The following is a 23,713-nucleotide window of genomic DNA, read 5'->3' as shown; positions in this document are numbered from 1 at the left end:
TCCAAGTTAGGAAACCAGTTGCCTATAATAGACTGATGTCACTACTTTCGTTTATGTACCCTATTGTATTAGTTCCTGCATTTTTTGTTGAAATACATATATGTAGTGAAAGCTAATAGTTTGTGCTTCTCAATCTCATACCAAGAATTTCGTTCTTTTTCTGTGTCTTGTTTTTGATGCAGAAGCAAAATAGTACCAACTGGTCGAATTTCGGCAAACTCTCCCCTATATCTTGTAGTCTTGAAACAATAAAGTGTTGAATTAAGACTAGTTAGATATTAAATTGCAAAAACAGAACATTTAAAGGAAGTTGAAGAGGTTATTTTCTAGCGAGATGTTAACAACCCTTCCCTTTATTTCGTTTCAGAAATTTGAGTTACAACAAAATCAAGAATTTAGCTCCTAACATCTTCCAGCAGCTGAAAGTTTTGACGGAGCTGTAAGTATCTCTTTTCTTCTTCTGACTTTATATTTTCTTTACACATCGTTAATAAATATAGTGTCATCTATCATTGGATGTTAGTGCTGTGGGAAAGTTTTATAGTTAACCCTCTTTTGCAGGGGCGTCGTCAGGGGATGCGATGGGTTGTTTGCGCACACTTTAATTTTCATCCGCACCCCTTCAAAACTTCTTATTACAAAAAAAATATATATATATATTAACTCTTGCATTGCCATATTATTTTATCACTTATTGATACCATGCAGTCATATTGAGTGTAGAATGGTTTGAATTGAAGTGAGATCCCGATCATTGTATAGGCAAAACCATTGATCATTATCTGAAAGAGAAGCTGAATTTACATCATGCACTAGGTGACAATCTCTACAGTGGTCAGCGGTTGATGTATTTCTTTCGTCATTATTGTTGTTAAGGATTGTTCCGTCTTTTGTAAGACGCAATATACGTCAATTGTATGTCATTGGCCTGCCTTAACAAGCTTTGTTCGAATCCACGACTTTTGCGACACCGTCGTATGCGACACTAGCATTTCTGCCGTCATAAGCGACACTGTATGGAAAATATATTCCATGACAGTTGCGACACCGTCATCTGCGTCACAAAGTGTAAATAGCTTCCCGTCACACTTCATCCAGGCTTAGGACTGGCAGCATCATGGAAGCTGATGTGTTTTTTAAAACCTGTATTAGTTTTCCTTCACACTGGTATCATGGAAGCTGGGTGTTTAAAAACTGGATGTATTTATCCTTTGTCAATGACGGATTTTTTAGATCCTTTGTCAGTATAGGAGCAGACTGCAATCCCTTGTCAATGTAGAATGCGTCGTTTCTCTTGTAATTGAACCAACATCTTACTATTTTCATTCTAATTTCTGAACGTACGCCATTCTCCTCAAAAAGCGCTTAAGATCTCTATGCATTTCATAGTCGGCAAACGCTCATTGTATTCTCTCATCTAATGTAATGTACTGACATCGTTGTACACAGCTTCTAATCTTCAAGTCTTCACTAATTGGTACACGTTAGGACTTGACTTTTCCGTCAATACATTAACTGTATGGTTTCATCTCTCGACTGCATTGTTAGTCCTGTGCCGCTGTTGGGAGCAGTTCCACATGGAAATGTTAAAAACAGAGTTCCTCATCCACTGTTCAACGAAATAATCCAAAAAAATTCTCAATATGTCGTGGTTTGGCGCATCTTCCATCACACATAGCCATCCATCATCGACGTCAGCCACAGGGAGGTAAGCCAGAGCTGAACACATTCTTATACACAGCCGCACGTCTGGATCTATTTTGTAATCGTTTGTCATTCCCAACTCCTACACCTTTCGCCACTAACATTGGTTAAAGTGATAATTACAACCACTGATCTGAGCCTCGGGAAATACTTTCTTCAGAGACGCTATTGCTGCTGCACGTACGCAAATGTCGCTAATTCTTGTAAACAAATTAGAAATCGTAGGGGAAAATCCAAGCAGTGTCGCTTATGACGGGAAAAAACAGTTTCATTTGTATATTTTCATAAAAGCCTACTAAAATTTGATTTGTATTTGATGTAATGGTTAAAGCATGTATGCATATATCATATTTTCATTGTTTTCAACATCGCACTCCCTAAATTTCATTCCGCACCCCCGAAATGTCTTTCCGCACCCCCTCTGCAACCCTAGAGGATTAATCATGGCGCCGCCGCTGCTCTGTTGTATATGTTAAGCGATTAAAGGAAAAACATGGGCTGTTTCTTTCAGTTTTGATATACATAAAAATGTTAATTGAAAATCTATGTACAGTCACAGACAATAAAATGGGACACCTAGATTCTGAAATACTAGCTTCCGTGCAAGGTGTTGTGTGTGTTGCCTAACTATACGTCCATAAGTAGATTTTAATAGCAAATTTTCAATGGCAACTTCTACCACCGTCCTCGAGTTAGGCAACATACATAACGTCTCGCACAGAAGTGACTAGGCATTTCATGAGAATGCCGGAGAAACGTTTAGAGGACATCAAAACAAACTACTTTTCTCAGTAACTTTTTTGTCGTTTGTGTGTCGTTTCGACTCTACAGTCGTACAAAAAAGCCTGTCTTGCCGCCCGAATGCTGGCAACCCAACACATCATTTGATCGCATTTGTGACGTCATTTCCTGCGGCGAAATAGCTTACGGCAGTGTTGCAAGGAACAGACAACCAGTATCAGAAGGACAAATGTATAGACTAAACTGTAGATGTCAGCTTGGCAACGACATTTGCAAATCTTTGACATGTAGGTTGAGTCAAATTTCGATATTACCACTTTTATTTGAATACGTTGTTTTTCTACCATTTTTCGCGTCGTTTGGTCACTTTCCGTTGGGTTACTGAACGCGTTCCCTCGTTTTGTTTTACGATACATAATGTGGATGATTGTAGCTATATCATTTTTAACAAAATGTGTGTGTGCCTGATAATCCTGGAACGTACCGCTTCATGGCTGGAAATGACGTCACAAGTGCGATCAAATATTGGGTTAGGTTGCCAGCATGCAGGCGGCAAAACTTTTTTTTAACGACTGTAGCGCCGAAACGACGCACCAACAATAAAAATGTTACTGAAAAAAAAGCTCTTTGTTTTAATGTCCTCTATACCTTTCTGTGGTCCAAGGGCGCCATTAAAATTATATCCTGTATATTTATTAACAATACTTTAAGGATCGAATAGCGAAAACCAAAGTAATGCTCAAGTATTATAGGGAATACTTTGGGAGACAGAACATAAAACTTAGATCTCAGGAGGTTAACAAAAATGAACCCTCAACTTCGAAAATTTTGTAAGCCTAACAATTTGAGGGGAGTGTCCCATGTCCCCCAAAGTAACGCCTATGATTATGTACATTGTTGTGAAAGTACTGCTGCCTACTACCGTGTACCGTAGAAACATTTGCGCGCAAATATTCCATTTCTCCAACGAAAATGAATAACCAGAGATGACAAGTGTAAAATGTTGCCAATGCTATTAAAAGTGTCTCGAATATTTTTCTTCTTCATCCTGTGCAATAAGCAAAATTTCATAGGCACTTTTCATGTCAAATAACTAGAAAATAATTGAATAATATCGAATTCTGAACATTTTATAGATTTTATTTACGTGATCGTGGGTTCAATTTCAACTTGATTACGACGGATTCCAACCTTCCATAGAAATCGTTTTGTGTTGAAAATAACGTTCGTGACCTTGAATCTATCCTCAACATACACTCTAGGCATAGCCACTTTTTTTTTCATAAAATTCCAAATCGAAAAATCCTTCTTTCGAAAAATGAAAATTGAAATTTTTTTTTAAAAATGATAACTTTTGGAGATACGAAAAACGATTTTTGTTCCAGAAACGAGAAACTAATTTTTTTATATAAAAAGAACAGCTGATAATCGAAAAATTCATTTTCGAAGTTTTCCTTTGTAAAGTCGAGTTTTCGAAATCTGCCGTCTTCGGGTAAATACTGCGTTTCGCTGCCATATGCCGCAATATCATGAGGTAAATTTTGACATTCAGCCACACACCCTTATTCGTACTCCTGACTGATGTTTCAGTCGGATTAGATGTATGGTCTGTCGGATTTTTTTTTCCGATACGATTTGTTCTCATTAGTGAACAAGCCAAGTAAGCGATTTGAAATGTGTGTAGTACATGTGTGCATCTAAATTCCGGCAATATGCAATAATTCGTGTGTAATACAGGGCAACAAGGAAAAATAATATTTTTAAAATACTATTTTCCCTGTTGACCTGACCTTTCTAAGAATAATATACTTCAAGAAGACGAAAATCTCCAACAACTTCTAAAGATTCCGACTTTGTAGAATCTTTTGTAGCCACGTTGTAGGGATGGGAAACGGTTATAAAATACGCATGGGCACTCTTTTTCCAAAAAATTAAAATCGAAAAATCCGTTTTTCGAAAACTAGGAAATAAATTGCGAGAAATATATCGAGAGCGATTTTTTTTTCCTAAAAAAGATTTTTTTCTGAAAATAGCAAAAGATCTTAAAATTTTACTTTCAAGAATCGAAAAGTATTTTTTAAAAAAATTGGCAATCCCTAATACAAATACATATGAAAAAGGTGAAGACTTGCCAATAAAAGTCCTAGGCAGTTCCAAACACACTTCGTTAGGTCAACTTACTGCGTCACACAGATTTAATTTCTGTATTTTTCCAGTTATTGTGCACGATAAATCTAACAATCAACATAAATGTATTCTTACACATAATAGTCGGCACTTTGAAGGTAGACACGATTAAGCCTTGGAAGCGACGCATTTCAGAGGTAAAAAGTCCAGTCTCTTTTAAGACAAAATATGAAATTTTTGACCGTTCCAAGATATTCAGTCCGATCCAGAAAACACTGGGGAAGGGAGTTCTTGAAAAACGAGAACTTTCGTCACAATAATATTGATAATATTCTATTTTTTAACATTTTTAATGTATTTGGTTTTAATTCTGGTACTTTAAATTACATCTTGGATGAGGAGTTTATGTAGAATGCATTGAGCTCATAACCAAGTATGGGCAAGATCATACGAGGGTACCTTATAAAAGCTTGCCCTAAAAAAATGTACTTTACGTGTAATATTGAGAGTACCATCATACAGTTACAAGAAGGATCTTACTTGTTAAAAATACAGTTTTTCCAATTTTAGAGTTCTAGCAGATGAAAATATTGGCTATTATACATTACAGTATATGATTTAGTAACGTATTTTTAAGATATGAACCCTTGTGAGCTAATTTCAACCTCGCGGCCTATTTTTTTAAAAAAATATTGTAGATCATAGAGCAACGTTCATATTGACTTACGAATGATGAAGTAATAATCTGCGTGTATTGTGAATCTAAGTCAGAATTGTTTGATTTGATTTGATTTGATTTAGTTTATTTTACTTCGCGTTTTGTGCCTCTTGGCTAATTTGCGAAGATGGGGATGAGTGATGAAATGATGAAATTGATAAATGGACATTCACAAACAACCAAGCGATGTGCTAACCACTCAGCCACAGGGTCGGGCCTAAGTCAGAATTGTCGCTTCCATTTTCATGCATATTGGGAATCTGGTGTTATGTTTGAAGCCTTTTCAGGGATTGAATCTACACTTAATCTTAACTAATATGTGGGAAAACTACCCGTTTTATAATTATTGCCATCTATACCCTTCTTTTTATTAACTTTGTTACGATTTACATATGGGCAGACTAACATTTGGGAGTGACTTAATGTGAATTTGAATTGCCTATCTGGATAATGTTATCCTGTAATTTTTTTGTTCCATTTTCGCAAAAACTATTAGGTATACGAAGATGAAATTTTAACAATATAATCTGTGAGTATTCGTTACAACAGTTGCTCAGGATTTCTATCATTGTGAAGATATTTATATTATTGAAATAATGAAAAGTAAACAATTGAAAATCAATATTCTTGCATAATAACCACGCCTAAGTCAAAAATACATATATCTAGAGGTAATATAAGCAGAATCCCTCTCATTAAATAAAAGCATAAGCAGTAGCGTAACTAACACGCTATGGGCCCTCCCCCCGCAACTTTTAGTTGTGCGCCCCTACTCGTTTAAAGAATATGTATCTCTTTTCTAAAATATTAATTCAGGCCAACATTTATATTATGTACATACAATTTTGTTAACTATCAAATATTAAAATACATACATGTAATTTGAATCAATGAAAAAATTTATATGAAAGTTTAAGACGACAGACAAACTGTAATAAAATATATTATATATATATATATATATATATATATATGTTTAAAATGCACCGTTACTACAAAAAGTACGATATTGTTAAATGACCATTACCAGTCCTCAGCTTTTTTTCAGGGAAGAAAATTCTTGTGCTAGTTTGTCAAATCCAGTTTCCGAGCCCGATCGCTATCCATGCTTAATAGCACTAGTCCACTCAATTAGTCCAAAAGGTCCCGGGTTCGATCCCCGGCCGGATCAAATCCGGGAACTTTTCTAACGGTGGAAGCGGCCCCGGCGCACACCCAGCGTCGAATAACATGGGTACCTGGGGGAAACCCTGGGGGTAAAGGCGGTCAGGGGCGTGATGCTGATCACATCACCCCCACTCACGACCGGATCAAGAAAGTGTGGGGCGTTACCCCCACACCCCCTATACGCCTTCATGGCGTGGTGCTATGCACAGGGGAACACTTTACCATTTTACCACTCAATTACACTTTTCTCATTGTGTTTCTCAGTAATTTTTGATCAATTTAACGACATCTCAGCTGATGTAGACGTCACAGGTACGGTCAGATACAACACATAAGCAGTGCTTACGTCAGGCATGCTACTACTCGGAATATTGATTTACAATCAAGAGGAATGCTACTAGCCGGAATATTGTTTACTAACAAGAGGAATGCTACTAGCAGGAATATTGTTTACTATCAAGAGGAATGCTACTAGCCGAAATATTGTTTACCAACAAGAGGAATGCTACTAGCCGGAATATTGTTTACTAACAAGAGGAATGCTACTAGCCGGAATATTGTTTACTATCAAGAGGAATGCTACTAGCCGAAATATTGTTTACCAACAAGAGGAATGCTACTAGCCGGAATATTGTTTACTAACAAGAGGAATGCTACTAGCCGGAATATTGTTTACCAACAAGAGGAATGCTACTAGCAGGAATATTGTTTACTAACAAGAGGAATGCTACTAGCAGGAATATTGTTTACTATCAAGAGGAATGCTACTAGCCGAAATATTGTTTACTATCAAGAGGAATGCTACTAGCCGAAATATTGTTTACCAACAAGAGGAATGCTACTAGCCGGAATATTGTTTACTAACAAGAGGAATGCTACTAGCCGGAATATTGTTTACTATCAAGAGGAATGCTACTAGCCGAAATATTGTTTACCAACAAGAGGAATGCTACTAGCCGGAATATTGTTTACTATCAAGAGGAATGCTACTAGCCGAAATATTGTTTACCAACAAGAGGAATGCTACTAGCCGGAATATTGTTTACTAACAAGAGGAATGCTACTAGCAGGAATATTGTTTACTATCAAGAGGAATGCTACTAGCCGAAATATTGTTTACCAACAAGAGGAATGCTACTAGCCGGAATATTGTTTACTAACAAGAGGAATGCTACTAGCCGGAATATTGTTTACTATCAAGAGGAATGCTACTAGCCGAAATATTGTTTACCAACAAGAGGAATGCTACTAGCCGGAATATTGTTTACTATCAAGAGGAATGCTACTAGCCGAAATATTGTTTACCAACAAGAGGAATGCTACTAGCCGGAATATTGTTTACTAACAAGAGGAATGCTACTAGCAGGAATATTGTTTACTATCAAGAGGAATGCTACTAGCCGAAATATTGTTTACCAACAAGAGGAATGCTACTAGCCGGAATATTGTTTACTAACAAGAGGAATGCTACTAGCCGGAATATTGTTTACTATCAAGAGGAATGCTACTAGCCGGAATATTGTTTACTAACAAGAGGAATGCTACTAGCCGGAATATTGTTTACTATCAAGAGGAATGCTACTAGCCGGAATATTGTTTACTATCAAGAGGAATGCTACTAGCCGAAATATTGTTTACTATCAAGAGGAATGCTACTAGCCGGAATATTGTTTACTAACAAGAGGAATGCTACTAGCCGGAATATTGTTTACTATCAAGATGAATGCTACTAGCTGGAATATTGTTTACTAACAAGAGGAATGCTACTAGCCGGAATATTGTTTACTATCAAGAGGAATGCTACTAGCCGGAATATTGTTTACTATCAAGACGAATGCTACTAGCCGGAATATTGTTTACTATCAAGAAGAATGCTACTAGCCGGAATATTTATTTATTTATTTATTTATTTATTGCGTCTTGTTTATCATGGCGAAGTTAAGGCTTTGTAGCCTTTTCTACCACTTAACCATGTTTTCAACAACATTTAAACCATTACATAGAAAGGTAAATATTAAAATATAGAAAGAGAAATATAAAATTACAAAGAAAAAAAGTTACAGAAAAAAATGATAAAAAAAATACATACGGGTATAAAAACCTAACCTATACTCACGAGCATACAACAAAACACACACATACACACACACACACACACACAAAATCAGATATTCATGACAGTAGTCAGGGATTTGAAATATTAAGGTGAATAAGGGTTTTCAGTGTTATTCTGCGCTTACCTGTATTCAATTTATCACTAAAATATAATGTGCTATTTGTGCCCTATAAAAAATGTTTATAATATTACCAAAACGTTTATCGAAACGTTGAAACGTTACCAAAACGTTTACCGAAACGTTGAAACGTTTATATAGGAACGATGGAACGTATTGTCATCCTCATCTTTACAATTAGTAAGTAAGTACTATTGGTAAACTTACGAGGAAAAAAAATAAAATTTTGTAGGAATTCCCTTGTCAATATGAATACCATGTTGCTGCCTTTTAGTTTCTGAAATATGTTAAATTATATTACATTGAATATCAATTAACTAACTAACTCTCTAGCTTTCTTGAATCCGAAAGTTCATGGTTACAGTTTAATTTGTCCTTATCCTGAGCAAAATTTATATATATTCTATTCCAATCTTTACAGATTTCTTTTTAGGTCCGCCTCCATCTTCGTTTTGGTCTCTTACCATCAGGTTTTCCACAACAAAACTCTTGTAAACTCTCCTTTATTCCTTTCTCATTCGTACCCACCTAGGTATTCGTGATTTAATCATCAATCTAATAATATTTTGGAAACAAATATAAATTATGTACTTCTAAATTATGTAACTATCACTATTCACTTGTTTCTTGATCCCTTTTAGGCTAAAATATTTTCCTAAGAATCTTATTTTCAAATACACCTCAATTTATCTTCAAGAGATCAAATTTTCGTATCCACAGACAAAATTACTGTTATTGTATACTTGAAGTTTTAGTTTATTAGATATTAAACAAGAAGACAAAAATTTATGAAGAGAAAAATAACATGCATTTTTCCGAATTAATCCTACTTTTCATTTGTTAGTATTACTCCTAAGTACTTGAATTTGGAAACTGGTTCAAAACCGAATAATTATCACTTGGTTTCGGCCTGTAATTTTCTCTTTGCTGCTTTGAAAAATATTTTAACATTATTCTTAATTGTATTTACATCATCTGCATAAGTCACATTATTTTGTTAGTTTTTTTTACCTTCCTAACAGCATATTCTAAGACAAAATTAAAAAGCAATAAATATAATGCATCTTTGTTTTATAACATTTCATAAATTGTACATTTGTCAGACATATTAACAAGATTCTTAGGTATTCCAAATACGAATAATTTATCTTTTTAGCATTTTTAAATTCAATCAAGTTAGTTTCTGGGACTATAAGTTTTGCTTCATTTATTTCTGATTTATCTCTTACATGAACATTTAAAAAATCATTAAAGCAATTTTTCCATCTATTTAAAATAGTCAGCCAATTTTCATCAAGTTTATTTTAGGTTGCCACCCCTTTCTAAATTTATTTGCACCTCTGATACTTTTATTTCAATTGCATTAATATTACTTTTCAAGTAATCTCTTTTTTGTACAATGCTATAGGTTAAAGTTCATTATGAAGAAATAAATTTCATTTTTTAAAAAGTTCATTCTATGCCAGGAATTGTATTTTTTTTATAGTGCCATGTAATTTCATAACTAACTAACTCTCTAGTATTCTTAAACCCAAAAATTCGTAGATGCAGCAACACAGGCCTTCCATCTATCCATTTATATATTCTTAACCATCCCTAGCAATTTCCTTTAGATCCATCTCAATATTGTACTTCTATCTTCGTCTAGGCCTCCTCTTACCATCAAGTTTCCCAACAAAAATTCTATAAACTCCTCTTTTCTCTCCCATTCAGACTTTGTAGCACATATCCTGTCCACCTAACTCTTTTTTATTTAATTATTCTAATAATATCTGGACATAAATATAAATTATGTAATTCTAAATTATGTAACCTTCTCCACTAACCTATCTTCTCATCCCTTTTAGGTCCAAATATTTTCTTAACAATTTTATTTTTAAATACACATTAATTTATATTTGACCAAGTTTCACATCCATATAATACTACAAGTAAAATTACTATTTTATATATTTTAACTTTTAATTTCTTAGAGAGAAATAACATGCATTTCCTGAATTAAGTCTACTTTTTATTTTATTTCCTCTTTAATATAATTTTCATTTGTTTATATTATTAAGCATATCTTTTATCAATATTTCATAAGATTTGGTTGCTTGCAAAAGTTAATCCGTTTATCTCCTTTTTAGTAATAGTATTTTATTTATATATCATGTCAGGTTAGAAAAAAGTTCGTGCCTCAGTCAAAGCAATAAGTTGTGTAATAATTCTGTTTGTTTCAGCATTTGACTTATACCAATCATCCGTATACCGTCTCCTTCCTTCCCTCCCCTCATGAAGCTCGTCCATTCTATCGGCCATTTTTTTGCTTGCAGCCCGAAAACGTGAATCTAGATTCTGAACGTTTTTAATACCACTTATTTTGCGAAGATTGTCCATAAAAATCATCTCGCACGGTGGATAAAATTCAGGCACTATTTTGCTTAACTCAACGAGTCTCGCAACATCCTCACCTCCATCGACTGTGTATTCAAAAATCTTGTATAGCAGTTCAAGTGGTAAGTCAGTTATACAAGTTGTCATTTTTTACAAGATGTTATTTAAATAGAAGTTTCTTGGTATTTATATATAAATTTTCTCGGGGAAAAACACAAAACTCACAATCAAGTCAAAATTTAATAAGATTCTATTTACTAGAAAAAACACTTTTAAACTAAGTTAGTTGTTTTCCACTGCACTATTTGAATTTTTGAATAATCACATGTTAGTTATGAATGCATTGTTGACATCCTGTCTACGTCAAGCAAGTTACATGATCCTCTATCTCTTTTTTATAGAGAAAAAGAAATGTCACGACCTTCCCAAGCTAGTATTATTGACGTGAGATTCTTAAGAAGTTGACGTCACATCTACACACACGCACGCACACTCGGGGAATGCAAAACTATTGATTTTGTCAACAATTAAGTTAGATGAGAATTCTTGCCAACATTTCTGTGTTGCAGAAGTTTCTTTGGAAAAATAATTGCATTTAAGAAATTATTAGACCCGTCTAGTTCGATATACTTTTAGACATATTGTGGAATGCAATAGTAGAACTGTGTTTTTTGAACTTCTGCAACTATAAAAGAATTCTTATACAATAAAATTGGAATTTGAACTCTTGCGTAAAACAAATTTTCAGTTTTTAAACTTGTAAAATCAGCTAGAATCATGATTTTCAGTTAAATTACACTAAGAGAGCTCACTATGAAATTGTTAGATTTTGGGGAGAGGAGGGTATTTGCTCGTACCCCCTTCTCTGACTACTGAAGAACACTGGAACAACACCTCTATACTCTTCAACTATTCTCACAATATTAACTCATCAGTAATACGAAAACTCTTTAAATAGCCTAAGCACGGACCGCATCTGAAACAGTAAGCCAATCAGAAGACACCAGAGTAACCCACAAGTGTCTGTCAAATAAGCCGGAAGTGGACCGGAAGTGGACCGGAAGTGGACCGGAAGTGGACCGGAAGTAACTTAGCACTTACTTTTAACTTAGCACTTCGCTTTAATTATTGAAAAATAAAATTTTAGCAAAAGTTATAGAGGGATTTTCGAAAATTAGCAATTTTGCACTATGAAAATTGGAATTTGAGCTTTGACTTTTTTTTTTGCGCTTGTATTGTATCACTTTTGTAACAGTCAAAGTTCGATTTTGAGTATATAACTGTATAGGTGTACACAATAAGAGTAAACCAAAATTTTGGGGGTGGCTTAGAACGAAGCGTTCTCCCTACTTACTTTAACGACCGGCTGGCTATGAAGTCGACGGAGCGCTTCCACCAGCTGCAACAAACAAATTCACCGCACAGTCTTGCCACACATCTACTCTCCACATCTACTCTACGCCACCTTGTCTCTCCGTGCATAACCACCTTCCCACGGTCTCCACATTGAAGTTGCAAAGTACCGCAACAGAGTATCCGCAGTCATATGACTGAGACTCCACGTGGAGTAGACGAGCAGAATGACAGCTGCGCCCATTGGCTGAAGGTTGTTGATAAGAAATTAACGTCTCACGTAGTTATCTCTTTTTATGTACAACTTATATTTACACTTCTACCCTTCGCCGAATATATATCTTTCCATAACAAATCCATCATCAACTTCTCCCGGTTGCCTTTTGCCCCAAAACACAGAGAATTGCACTTACCAAGACTTTCATTCTACGAGCGCACAATTTACCATAGCGCTAACCCGCCCCCGCAGTTTATCACGCAGAGGTCCCTACGATAACAACTCGTTTGAACCAGTTTCCAAATTCAAATACTTAGGAGTAATATTAACAAATGAAAATTATATTAAAGAGGAAATAAAAAGTAGGCTTAATTAAGGAAATGCATGTTACTTCACTCTTCATAAACTTTTGACTTCTCGTTTAATATCTAAGAAACTAAAAGCTAAAATATACAAAACAGTAATTTTGCCTGTAGTATTTTATGGATGTGAAACTTGGTCCCTTACATTGAAAGAGGAACATAAATTGAGAGTATTTGAAAATAAGATCCTTAGGAAAATATTTAGACCTAAAAGGGATGAGGAGACAGGTGAGTGGAGAAGGTTACATAATTTAGAACTACATAATTTGTATTCATGTCCAGATATTATTAAAATAATTAAATCAAGAAGACTTAGGTGGGCAGGCCATGTGGCACGAATGGGAGAGGAAAGAGGAGTTTACAGGATTCTTGTTTGGAAACCTGATGGTAAGAGACCTGTAGGAAGGCCAAGACGAAGATGGAGGGGGTGTAAGGGCTGCTCCTTCCACGTAGTACACCAAATGTCAACCTCACTTCCACGTTAGTACACCCTGGACTCAAGACTAACGAGGCTCTGGCGACTGGCCCCATGGCCAGTATAATTGTGTTTGTTAAGTCCTGTTCTTTTGTCCTTATGTGTGCTGAGTGCCCCTTTATAGCCTCAGCTTTTAACGAAAGTCAGAAGATTTTAATATTTTATGATTTTTGTTCTGCAACGTTAGAGTTGTTATTTGTAACGATAAGGGGCTCGACCCCGTATAATGTGACGGGTGCAAAATAGCCTTAGTGCTGACACACCCAAGATTTTAAATTCAAATTCAAATTCAAACGAAGATGGAGGGCCAACGTTGAGATGGACCTAAGGAAAATCGGTAGGGATGGAAAAGAGTACATAGATCTTCCTCAAGATAGGGAAAGATGGAAGGCCTGTGTTGCTGCCGTCATGAACCTTCGGGTTTAAGAAGGCTAGAAGGCTAGGGAGTTAGTTAGTTAGTTAGTTAGCATTCCTCCTGGTACTAAACAATATTCCGGCTAGCAGCATTCCTCCTGGTAGTAAACGATATTCCGGCTAGTGGCATTCTTCTCGATATTAAAATATTTTCCGGCTAGTAGCATTCCTCATGGTACTAAATAATATTCCGGCTAGTAGCATTCCTGCTGGTAGTAAACAATATCCCGGCTAGTAGCGTTCCTCCTGGTACTAAACAATATCCCGGCTAGTAGCATTCCTCCTGGTACTAAACAATATCCCGGCTAGTAGCATTCCTCCTGGACCTAAACAATATTCCCGCTAGTAGCATTCCTCTTGATAGTAAACAATTTTCCGGATAGTAGCATTCCTCCTGGTAGTAAACAATATTCCCGCTAGTAGCATTCCTCTTGATATTAAACAATGTTCCGGCTAGTAGCATTCCTCCTGGTAGTAAACAATATTCCGGCTAGTACCATTCCTCCTGGTAGTAAACAATATTTCGGATAGTAGCATTCCTCCTGGTAGTAAACAATATTCCGGCTAGTAGCATTACTCCTGGTAGTAAACAATATCCCGGCTAGTAGCATTCCTCCTGGTACTAAACAATATCCCGGCTAGTAGCATTCCTCCTGGACCTAAACAATATTCCCGCTAGTAGCATTCCTCTTGATAGGAAACAATTTTCCGGATAGTAGCATTCCTAATGGTAGTAAACAATATTCCGGCTAGTAGCATTCCTCCTGGTAGTAAACAATATTCCGGCTAGTAGCACTCCTCCTGGTACTAAACAATATTCCGGCTAGTAGCATTCCTACTGGTAGTAAACAATATTATGGCTAGTACCATTCCTTTTGGTAGTAAACAATATTACGGGTAGTAACATTCCTCCTGGTAGTAAACAATATTCCTGCTAGTAGCGATCCTCTTGATAGTATACAATTTTCCGGCTAGTAGAATTCCTCCTGGTACTAAACAATATTCCTGCTAGTAGCATTCCTCCTGATAGTAAACAATATTCCGGCTAGTAGCATTCCTCCTGATAGTAAACAATATCCCGGCTATTAGCATTCCTCTTGATAGTCAACAATTTTCCGGCTAGTAGCATTCCTCCTGGTAGTAAACAATATTCCGGCTAGTAGCATTCCTCCTGGTAGTAAACAATATTCCCGCTAGTAGCATTCCTCTTGATAGTAAACAATTTTCCGGCTAGTAGCATTCCTCCTGGTAGTAAACAATATTCCGGCTAGTAGCATTCCTCCTGGTAGTAAACAATATTCCCGCTAGTAGCATTCCTCTTGATAGTAAACAATTTTCCGGCTAGTAGCATTTCTCCTGGTAGTAAACAATATTCCCGCTAGTACCATTCCTTTTGTTAGTAAACAATTTTCCGGCTAGTAGCATTCCCCCTGGTAGTAAACAATATTCCGGCTAGTAGCATTCCTCCTGGTAGTAAACAATATTAACGCTAGTAGCAATCCTCTTGATAGTAAACAATTTTCCGGCTAGTAGCATTCCTCCTGGTAGTAAACAATATTCCGGCTAGTATCATTCCTCCTGGTAGTAAACAATATTCCCGCTAGTAGCATTCCTCTTGATAGCAAACAATTTTCCGGCTGGTAGCATTCCTCCTGGTAGTAAACAATATTCCGGCTAGTAGCATTCCTTCTGGTAGTAAACAATATTCCCGCTAGTAGCATTCCTCTTGATAGTAAACAATTTTCCGGCTAGTAGCATTCCTCCTGGTAGTAAACAATATTCCGGCTAGTAGCATTCCTCCTGGTAGTAAACAATATTCCCGCTAGTAGCATTCCTCTTGATAGTAAACAATATTCCGGCTAGTAGCATTCCTCCTGGTAGTAAACAATATTCCGGCTGGTAGCATTCCTTCTTGTAGTAAACAATATTCCGGCTAGTAGCATTCCTCTTGATAGTAAACAATATTCCTGCTAGTAGCATTCCTCCTGGTACTAAACAATATCCCGGCTAGTAGCATTCCTCCTGGTACTAAACAATATCCCGGCTAGTAGCATTCCTCCTGGTACTAAACAATATCCCGGCTAGTAGCATTCCTCCTGGTACTAAACAATATCCCGGCTAGTAGCATTCCTCCTGGACCTAAACAATATTCCCGCTAGTAGCATTCCTCTTGATAGTAAACAATTTTCCGGATAGTAGCATTCCTCCTGGTAGTAAAAAATATTACGGCTAGTAGCATTCCTCCTGGTAGTAAACAATATTCCGGCTAGTACCACTCCTCCTGGTACTAAAGAATATTCCGGCTAGTAGCATTCCTACTGGTAGTAAACAATATTATGGCTAGTACCATTCCTTTTGGTAGTAAACAATATTACGGGTAGTAACATTCCTCCTGGTAGTAAACAAAATTCCTGCTAGTAGCGATCCTCTTTATAGTATACAATTTTCCGGCTAGTAGAATTCCTCCTGGTACTAAACAATATTCCCTTCTAGTAGCATTCCTCCTGATAGTAAACAATATTCCGGCTAGTAGCATTCCTCCTGATAGTAAACAATATCCCGGCTATTAGCATTCCTCTTGATAGTAAACAATTTTCCGGCTAGTAGCATTCCTCCTGGTAGTAAACAATATTCCGGCTAGTAGCATTCCTCCTGGTAGTAAACAATATTCCCGCTAGTAGCATTCCTCTTGATAGTAGACAATTTTCCGGCTAGTAGCATTTCTCCTGGTAGTAAACAATATTCCCGCTAGTACCATTCCTCTTGTTAGTAAACAATTTTCCGGCTAGTAGCATTCCTCCTGGTAGTAAACAATATTCCGGCTAGTAGCATTCCTCCTGGTAGTAAACAATATTCCGGCTAGTAGCACTCCTCCTGGTACTAAAGAATATTCCGGCTAGTAGCATTCCTACTGGTAGTAAACAATATTATGGCTAGTACCATTCCTTTTGGTAGTAAACAATATTACGGGTAGTAACATTCCTCCTGGTAGTAAACAATATTCCTGCTAGTAGCGATCCTCTTGATAGTATACAATTTTCCGGCTAGTAGAATTCCTCCTGGTACTAAACAATATTCCTGCTAGTAGCATTCCTCCTGATAGTAAACAATATTCCGGCTAGTAGCATTCCTCCTGATAGTAAACAATATCCCGGCTATTAGCATTCCTCTTGATAGTAAACAATTTTCCGGCTAGTAGCATTCCTCCTGGTAGTAAACAATATTCCGGCTAGTAGCATTCCTCCTGGTAGTAAACAATATTCCCTCTAGTAGCGTTCCTCTTGATAGTAAACAATTTTCCGGCTAGTAGCATTCCTCCTGGTAGTAAACAATATTCCGGCTAGTAGCATTCCTCCTGGTAGTAAACAATATTCCCGCTAGTAGCATTCCTCTTGATAGTAAACAATTTTCCGGCTAGTAGCATTTCTCCTGGTAGTAAACAATATTCCCGCTAGTACCATTCCTCTTGTTAGTAAACAATTTTCCGGCTAGTAGCATTCCTCCTGGTAGTAAACAATATTCCGGCTAGTAGCATTTCTCCTGGTAGTAAACAATATTCCCGCTAGTAGCATTCCTCTTGTTAGTAAACAATATTCCGGCTAGTAGCATTCCTTCTGGTAGTAAACAATATTCCCGCTAGTAGCATTCCTCTTGATAGCAAACAATTTTCCGGCTGGTAGCATTCCTCCTGGTAGTAATCAATATTCCGGCTAGTAGCATTCCTTCTGGTAGTAAACAATATTCCCGCTAGTAGCATTCCTCTTGATAGTAAACAATTTTCCGGCAAGTAGCATTCCTCCTGGTAGTAAACAATATTCCGGCTAGTAGCATTCCTCCTGGTAGTAAACAATATTCCCGATAGTAGCATTCCTCTTGATAGTAAACAATATTCCGGCCAGTAGCATTCCTCCTGGTAGTAAACAATATTCCGGCTGGTAGCATTCCTCCTTGTAGTAAACAATATTCCGGCTAGTAGCATTCCTCTTGATAGTAAACAATATTCCTGCTAGTAGCATTCCTCCTGGTACTAAACAATATTCCGGCTAGTAGCATTCTTCCTGGTAGTAAACAATATCCCGGATAGTAGCATTCCTCCTGGTAGTAAACAATATCCCGGCTAGTAGCATTCCTCCTGGTACAAAACAATATCCCGGCTAGTAGCATTCCTCCTGGTAGTAAACAATATTCCGTCTAGTAGCATTCCTCCTGGTAGTAAACAATTTTCCGTCTAGTAGCATTCCTCCTGGTACTAAACAATATTCCGTCTAGTAGCATTCCTCCTGGTACTATACAATATTCCGGCTAGTAGCATTCCTCCTGGTACTAAACAATATCCCGGCTAGTAGCATTCCTCCTGGTACTAAACAATATTCCCGCTAGTAGCATCCCTCTTGATAGTAAACGATATTCCGGCTAGTGGCATTCTTTTCGATATTAAAATATTTTCCGGCTAGTAGCATTCCTCATGGTACTAAATAATATTCCGGCTAGTAGCATTCCTTCTGGTAGTAAACAATATCCCGGCTAGTAGCGTTCCTCCTGATAGTAAACAACATTCCCGCTAGTAGCATTCATCTTGATATTAACAATGTTCCGGCTAGTAGAATTCCTCCTGGTAGTAAACAATATTCCGGCTAGTACCATTCCTCCTGGTAGTAAACAATATTTCGGATAGTAGCATTCCTCCTGATAGTAAACAATTTTCCGTCTAGTGGCATTCCTCCTGGTACTAAACAATATTCCGGCTAGTAGCATTCCTCCTAGTACTATACAATATCCCGGCTAGTAGCATTCCTCCTGGTACTAAACAATATCCCGGCTAGTAGCATTCCTCCTGGTACTAAACACTATTCCCGCTAGTAGCATTCCTCTTGACAGTAAGCAATTTTCCGGCTAGTAGCATTTTTCCTTTTAGTAAACAATATTTCGTCTAGTAGCATTCATCCTGGTAGTAAACAATATTCCGGCTAGTAGCATTCCTTCTGATAGTAAACAATATCCCGGCTAGTAGCATTCCTTCTGGTAGTAAACAATATTCCGGCTAGTAGCATTACTCCTGGTACTAAACAATATTCCGGCTAGTAGCATTACTCCTGGTAGTAAACAATATCCCGGCTAATAGCATTCCTCCTGGTAGTAAACAATGTTCCCGCTGGTAGCATTCCTCTTGATAGTAAACAATATTCCGGCTAGTAGCATTCCTCCTGGTACTAAACAATATTCCGGCTAGTAGCATTCCTCCTGGTAGTAAACAATATCCCGGCTAGTAGCATTCCTCCTGGTACTAAACAATATTCCCGCTAGTAGCATTCCTCCAGGTAGTAAACAATATTCCGGCTAGTAGCATTCCTCCTGGTAGTAAACAATGTTCCCGCTGGTAGCATTCCTCTTGATAGTAAACAATATCCCGGCTAGTAGCATTCCTCCTGGTACTAAACAATATCCTGGCTAGTAGCATTCCTCCAGGTAGTAAACAATATCCCGGCTAATAGCATTCCTCCTGGTAGTAAACAATGTTCCCGCTGGTAGCATTCCTCTTGATAGTAAACAATATCCCGGCTAGTAGCATTCCTCCTGGTACTAAACAATATCCTGGCTAGTAGCATTCCTCCAGGTAGTAAACAATATCCCGGCTAATAGCATTCCTCCTGGTAGTAAACAATGTTCCCGCTGGTAGCATTCCTCTTGATAGTAAACAATATTCCGGCTAGTAGCATTCCTCCTGGTACTAAACAATATTCCGGCTAGTAGCATTCCTCCTGGTAGTAAACAATATCCCGGCTAGTAGCATTCCTCCTGGTACTAAACAATATCCTGGCTAGTAGCATTCCTCCAGGTAGTAAACAATATTCCGGCTAGTAGCATTCCTCCTGGTAGTAAACAATGTTCCCGCTGGTAGCATTCCTCTTGATAGTAAACAATATCCCGGCTAGTAGCATTCCTCCTGGTACTAAACAATATCCTGGCTAGTAGCATTCCTCCAGGTAGTAAACAATATTCCGGCTAGTAGCATTCCTCCTGGTACTAAATAATATCCCGCCTAGTAGCATTCCTCCTGGTACTAAACAATATTCCCGCTAGTAGCATTCCTCTTGATAGTAAACAATTTTCCGGCTAGTAGCATTCCTCCTGGTAGTAAACAATATTCCGGATAGTAGCATTCCTCCTGGTAGTAAACAATATTCCGGCTAGTAGCATTCCTCCTTGTAGTAAATAATATTCCCGCTAGTAGCATTCCTCTTGATAGTAAACAATTTTCCGCTTAGTAGCATTCCTACGGGTAGTAAACAATATTCAGGCTAGTAGCATTCCTCCTGGTAGTAAACAATATTCCGGCTAGTAGCATTCCTCCTGGTACTAAACAATATTCCCGCTAGTAGCATTCCTCCTGATAGTTATCAATATTCCTGCTAGTAGCATTCCTGCTGGTAGTAAACAATATTCCGGCTAGTAGCATTCCTTCTGGTACTAAACAATATTCCGGCTAGTAGCATTCCTCCTGGTAGTAAACAATATTCCCGCTAGTAGCATTCCTCCTGATAGTAAACAATATTCCCGCTAGTAGCATTCCTCCTGATAGTAAACAATATTCCGGCTAGTAGCATTCCTCCACGTAGTAAACAATATTACGGCTAGTAGCATTCCTCCTGGTAGTAAACAATATTCCGGCTAGTAGCATTCCTCCTGGTAGTAAACAATATTCCCGCTAGTAGCATTCCTCTTGATAGTAAACAATTTTCCGGCTAGTAGCATTCCTCCTGGTAGTAAACAATATTCCGGCTAGTAGCATTCCTCCTGGTAGTAAACAATATTCCCGCTAGTAGCATTCCTCTTGATAGTAAACAATTTTCCGGCTAGTAGCATTCCTCTTGATAGTAAACAATACTCCGGCTAGTAGCATTCCTCCTGGTACTAAACAATATTCCGGCTAGTAGCATTCCTCCTGGTAGTAAACATTATTCTTCTAGTAGCATTCCTCCTGGTAGTAAACAATATTCCGGCCAGTAGCATTCCTCCTTGTAGTAAACAATATTCCGGCCAGTAGCATTCCTCCTGATAGTAAACAATATTCCGGCTAGTAGCATTCCTCCTGGTAGTAAACAATTTTCCGGCTAGTAGCATTCCTCCTGGTAGTAAACAATATTCCGGCTAGTAGCATTCCTCCTGATAGTAAACAATATTCCGGCTACTAGCATTGCTCCTCGTAGTAAACAATATCCCGGCTAGTAACATTCTTCCTGGTAGTAAACAATATTCCGGCTAGTAGCATTCTTCCTGGTGGTAAACAATATTCCGGCTAGTAGCATTCCTCCTGGTAGTAAACAATATTCCGGCTAGTAGCATTCTTCCTGGTAGTAAACAATATTCCGGCTAGTAGCATTCCTCCTGGTAGTAAACAATTTTCCGGCTAATAGCATTTTTCCTAGTAGTAAACAATATTCCGGCTAGTAGCATTCCTCGTGGTACTAAACAATATTCCCGCTAGTAGCATTCCTCTTGATAGTAAACAATTTTCCGGCTAGTAGTATTCCTCCTGGTACTAAACAATATTCCCTCTAGTAGCATTCCTCCTGGTAGTGAACAATATTCTGGCTAGTAGCATTCCTCCTGGTAGTGAACAATATTCTGGCTAGTAGCATTCCTCCTGGTACTAAACAATATTCCGGCTAGTAGCATTCCTACTGGTAGTACACAATATTCCGGCTAGTAGCATTCCTCCTGGTAGTAAACAATATTCTGGCTAGTAGCATTCCTCCTGGTAGTAATCAATATACCGGCTAGTAGCATTCCTCCTGATAGTAAACAAATTTCCGGCTAGTAGCATTCCTCCTGGTAGTAAACAATGTTCCGGCTAGTAGCATTCCTCCTGGTAGTAAACAATATTCCGTCTAGTAGCATTCCTCTTGATATTAAACAATATTCCCGCTAGTATCATTCATCTTGATAGTAAACAATTTTCCGGCTAGTAGCATTCCTCCTGGTAGTAAAACAATATTTCCGCTAGTAGCATTCCTCCTGGTAGTAAACAATATTCCGGCTAGTAGCATTCCTCCTGGTACTATACAATATCCCGGATAGTAGCATTCCTCCTGGTAGTAAACAATATCCCGGCTAGTAGCATTCCTCCTGGTACTAAACAATATCCCGGCTAGTAGCATTCCTCCTGGTAGTAAACAATATTCCGGCTAGTAGCATTCCTCCTGGTAGTAAACAATTTTCCGGCTAGTAGCATTCCTCCTGGTACTAAACATTAATCCGGCTTGTAGCATTCCTCCTGGTAGTAAACAATATTCCGGCTAGTAGCATTCCTTCTGGTACTAAACAATATTCCGGCTAGTAGCATTCCTCCTGGTAGTAAACAATATTCCCGCTAGTAGCATTCCTCCTGATAGTAAACAATATTCCCGCTAGTAGCATTCCTCCTGATAGTTAACAATATTCCGGCTAGTAGCATTCCTCCTGGTAGTAAACAATATCACGGCTAGTAGCATTCCTCCTGGTAGTAAACAATATTCCGGCTACTAGCATTCCTCCTGGTAGTAAACAATTTTCCGGCTAGTAGCATTCCTCCTGGTAGTAAACAATATTCCGGCTAGTAGCATTCCTCCTGGTACTAAACAATATTCCGGCTAATAGCATTCCTCCTGGTAGTAAACATTATTCCCGCTAGTAGCATTCCTCTTGATAGTAAACAATTTTCCGGCTAGTAGCATTCCTCCTGGTACTAAACAATATTCCGGCTAGTAGCATTCCTTCTGGTAGTAAACAATATTCCGGCTAGTAGCATTCCTCCTGGTAGTAAACAATATTCCGGCTAGTAGCATTCCTCCTGGTAGTAAACAATATTCCGGCTAGTAGCATTCCTCCTGGTAGTAAACAATATTCCGGCCAGTAGCATTCCTCCTGATAGTAAACAATATTCCGGCTAGTAGCATTCCTCCTGGTAGTAAACAATTTTCCGGCTAGTAGCATTCCTCCTGGTAGTAAACAATTTTCCGGCTAGTAGCATTCCTCCTGGTAGTAAACAATATTCCGGCTAGTAGCATTCCTCCTGGTAGTAAACAATTTTCCGGCTAGTAGCATTCTTCCTGGTAGTAAACAATATTCCCGCTAGTAGCATTCATCTTGATAGTAAACAATTTTCCGGCTAGTAGCATTCCTGCTGGTAGTAAACAATATTCCCGCTAGTATCATTCCTCCTGATAGTAAACAATATTCCGGCTAGTAGCATTCCTCCTGGTAGTAAACAATATCCCGGCTAGTAACATTCTTCCTGGTACTAAACAATATTCCGGCTAGTAGCATTCTTCCTGGTGGTAAACAATGTTCCGGCTAGTAGCATTCCTCCTGGTAGTAAACAATATCCCGGCTAGTAGTATTTGATTGTTTATCAGTGTAATGTATATTGACCTAATTCAATGAACCGACGGTCTCTTTTCTGGGTTGTAATGATCCCATTGAAAGTCAGTGAAGTTGTTGCAACACAGATGTGTCCATGTCTGTACATCTTGTTATGTCCTCTTGTCCGTCACCTCCTTCACAATAAGTTTCTGCTAAGGGTGCACGATATCGGAAATTTGATATCGCGATATATCGTCAAGAAAATATTGTCACAGACGATACGATACGATATTTTTTCCATATCGTGATATCGTCGATATATTGTCTCCACGACATATATCGCTACATATTGTGACGATATATCGCTAAAATATCGTGACGATATATCGTCAATATGATATGTATCGCCAAATATCGTGACGATATATCGCTGAAATAGATTTTTTGTAATTACTACAAACAATATATGACTTATTTAGGTAG

General features: G+C 37.7%; 1 protein-coding gene across 1 annotated transcript in view; it reads left to right on the top strand.

Annotated features, from left to right (window-relative positions):
* Positions 1–23,713, top strand: part of LOC146003488 (relaxin receptor 2-like) — a 354,498-nt gene that overhangs the window by 5,439 nt on the left and 325,346 nt on the right. Inside the window, exon 2 of the mRNA XM_083141779.1 lies at positions 368–439. Coding sequence (XP_082997905.1) covers positions 368–439 — 72 coding nt within the window. The remainder of the gene's footprint in view (positions 1–367; positions 440–23,713) is intronic.

The sequence above is a fragment of the Lepisma saccharinum genome, chromosome 20, assembly GCF_977018435.1.
Source record: "Lepisma saccharinum chromosome 20, izLepSacc3.1, whole genome shotgun sequence".
Taxonomy (NCBI): Eukaryota; Metazoa; Arthropoda; class Insecta; order Zygentoma; family Lepismatidae; genus Lepisma; species Lepisma saccharinum.
Note: the sequence above shows the minus strand (reverse complement) of the source record. Positions and strands in the feature narration are given on the sequence as shown.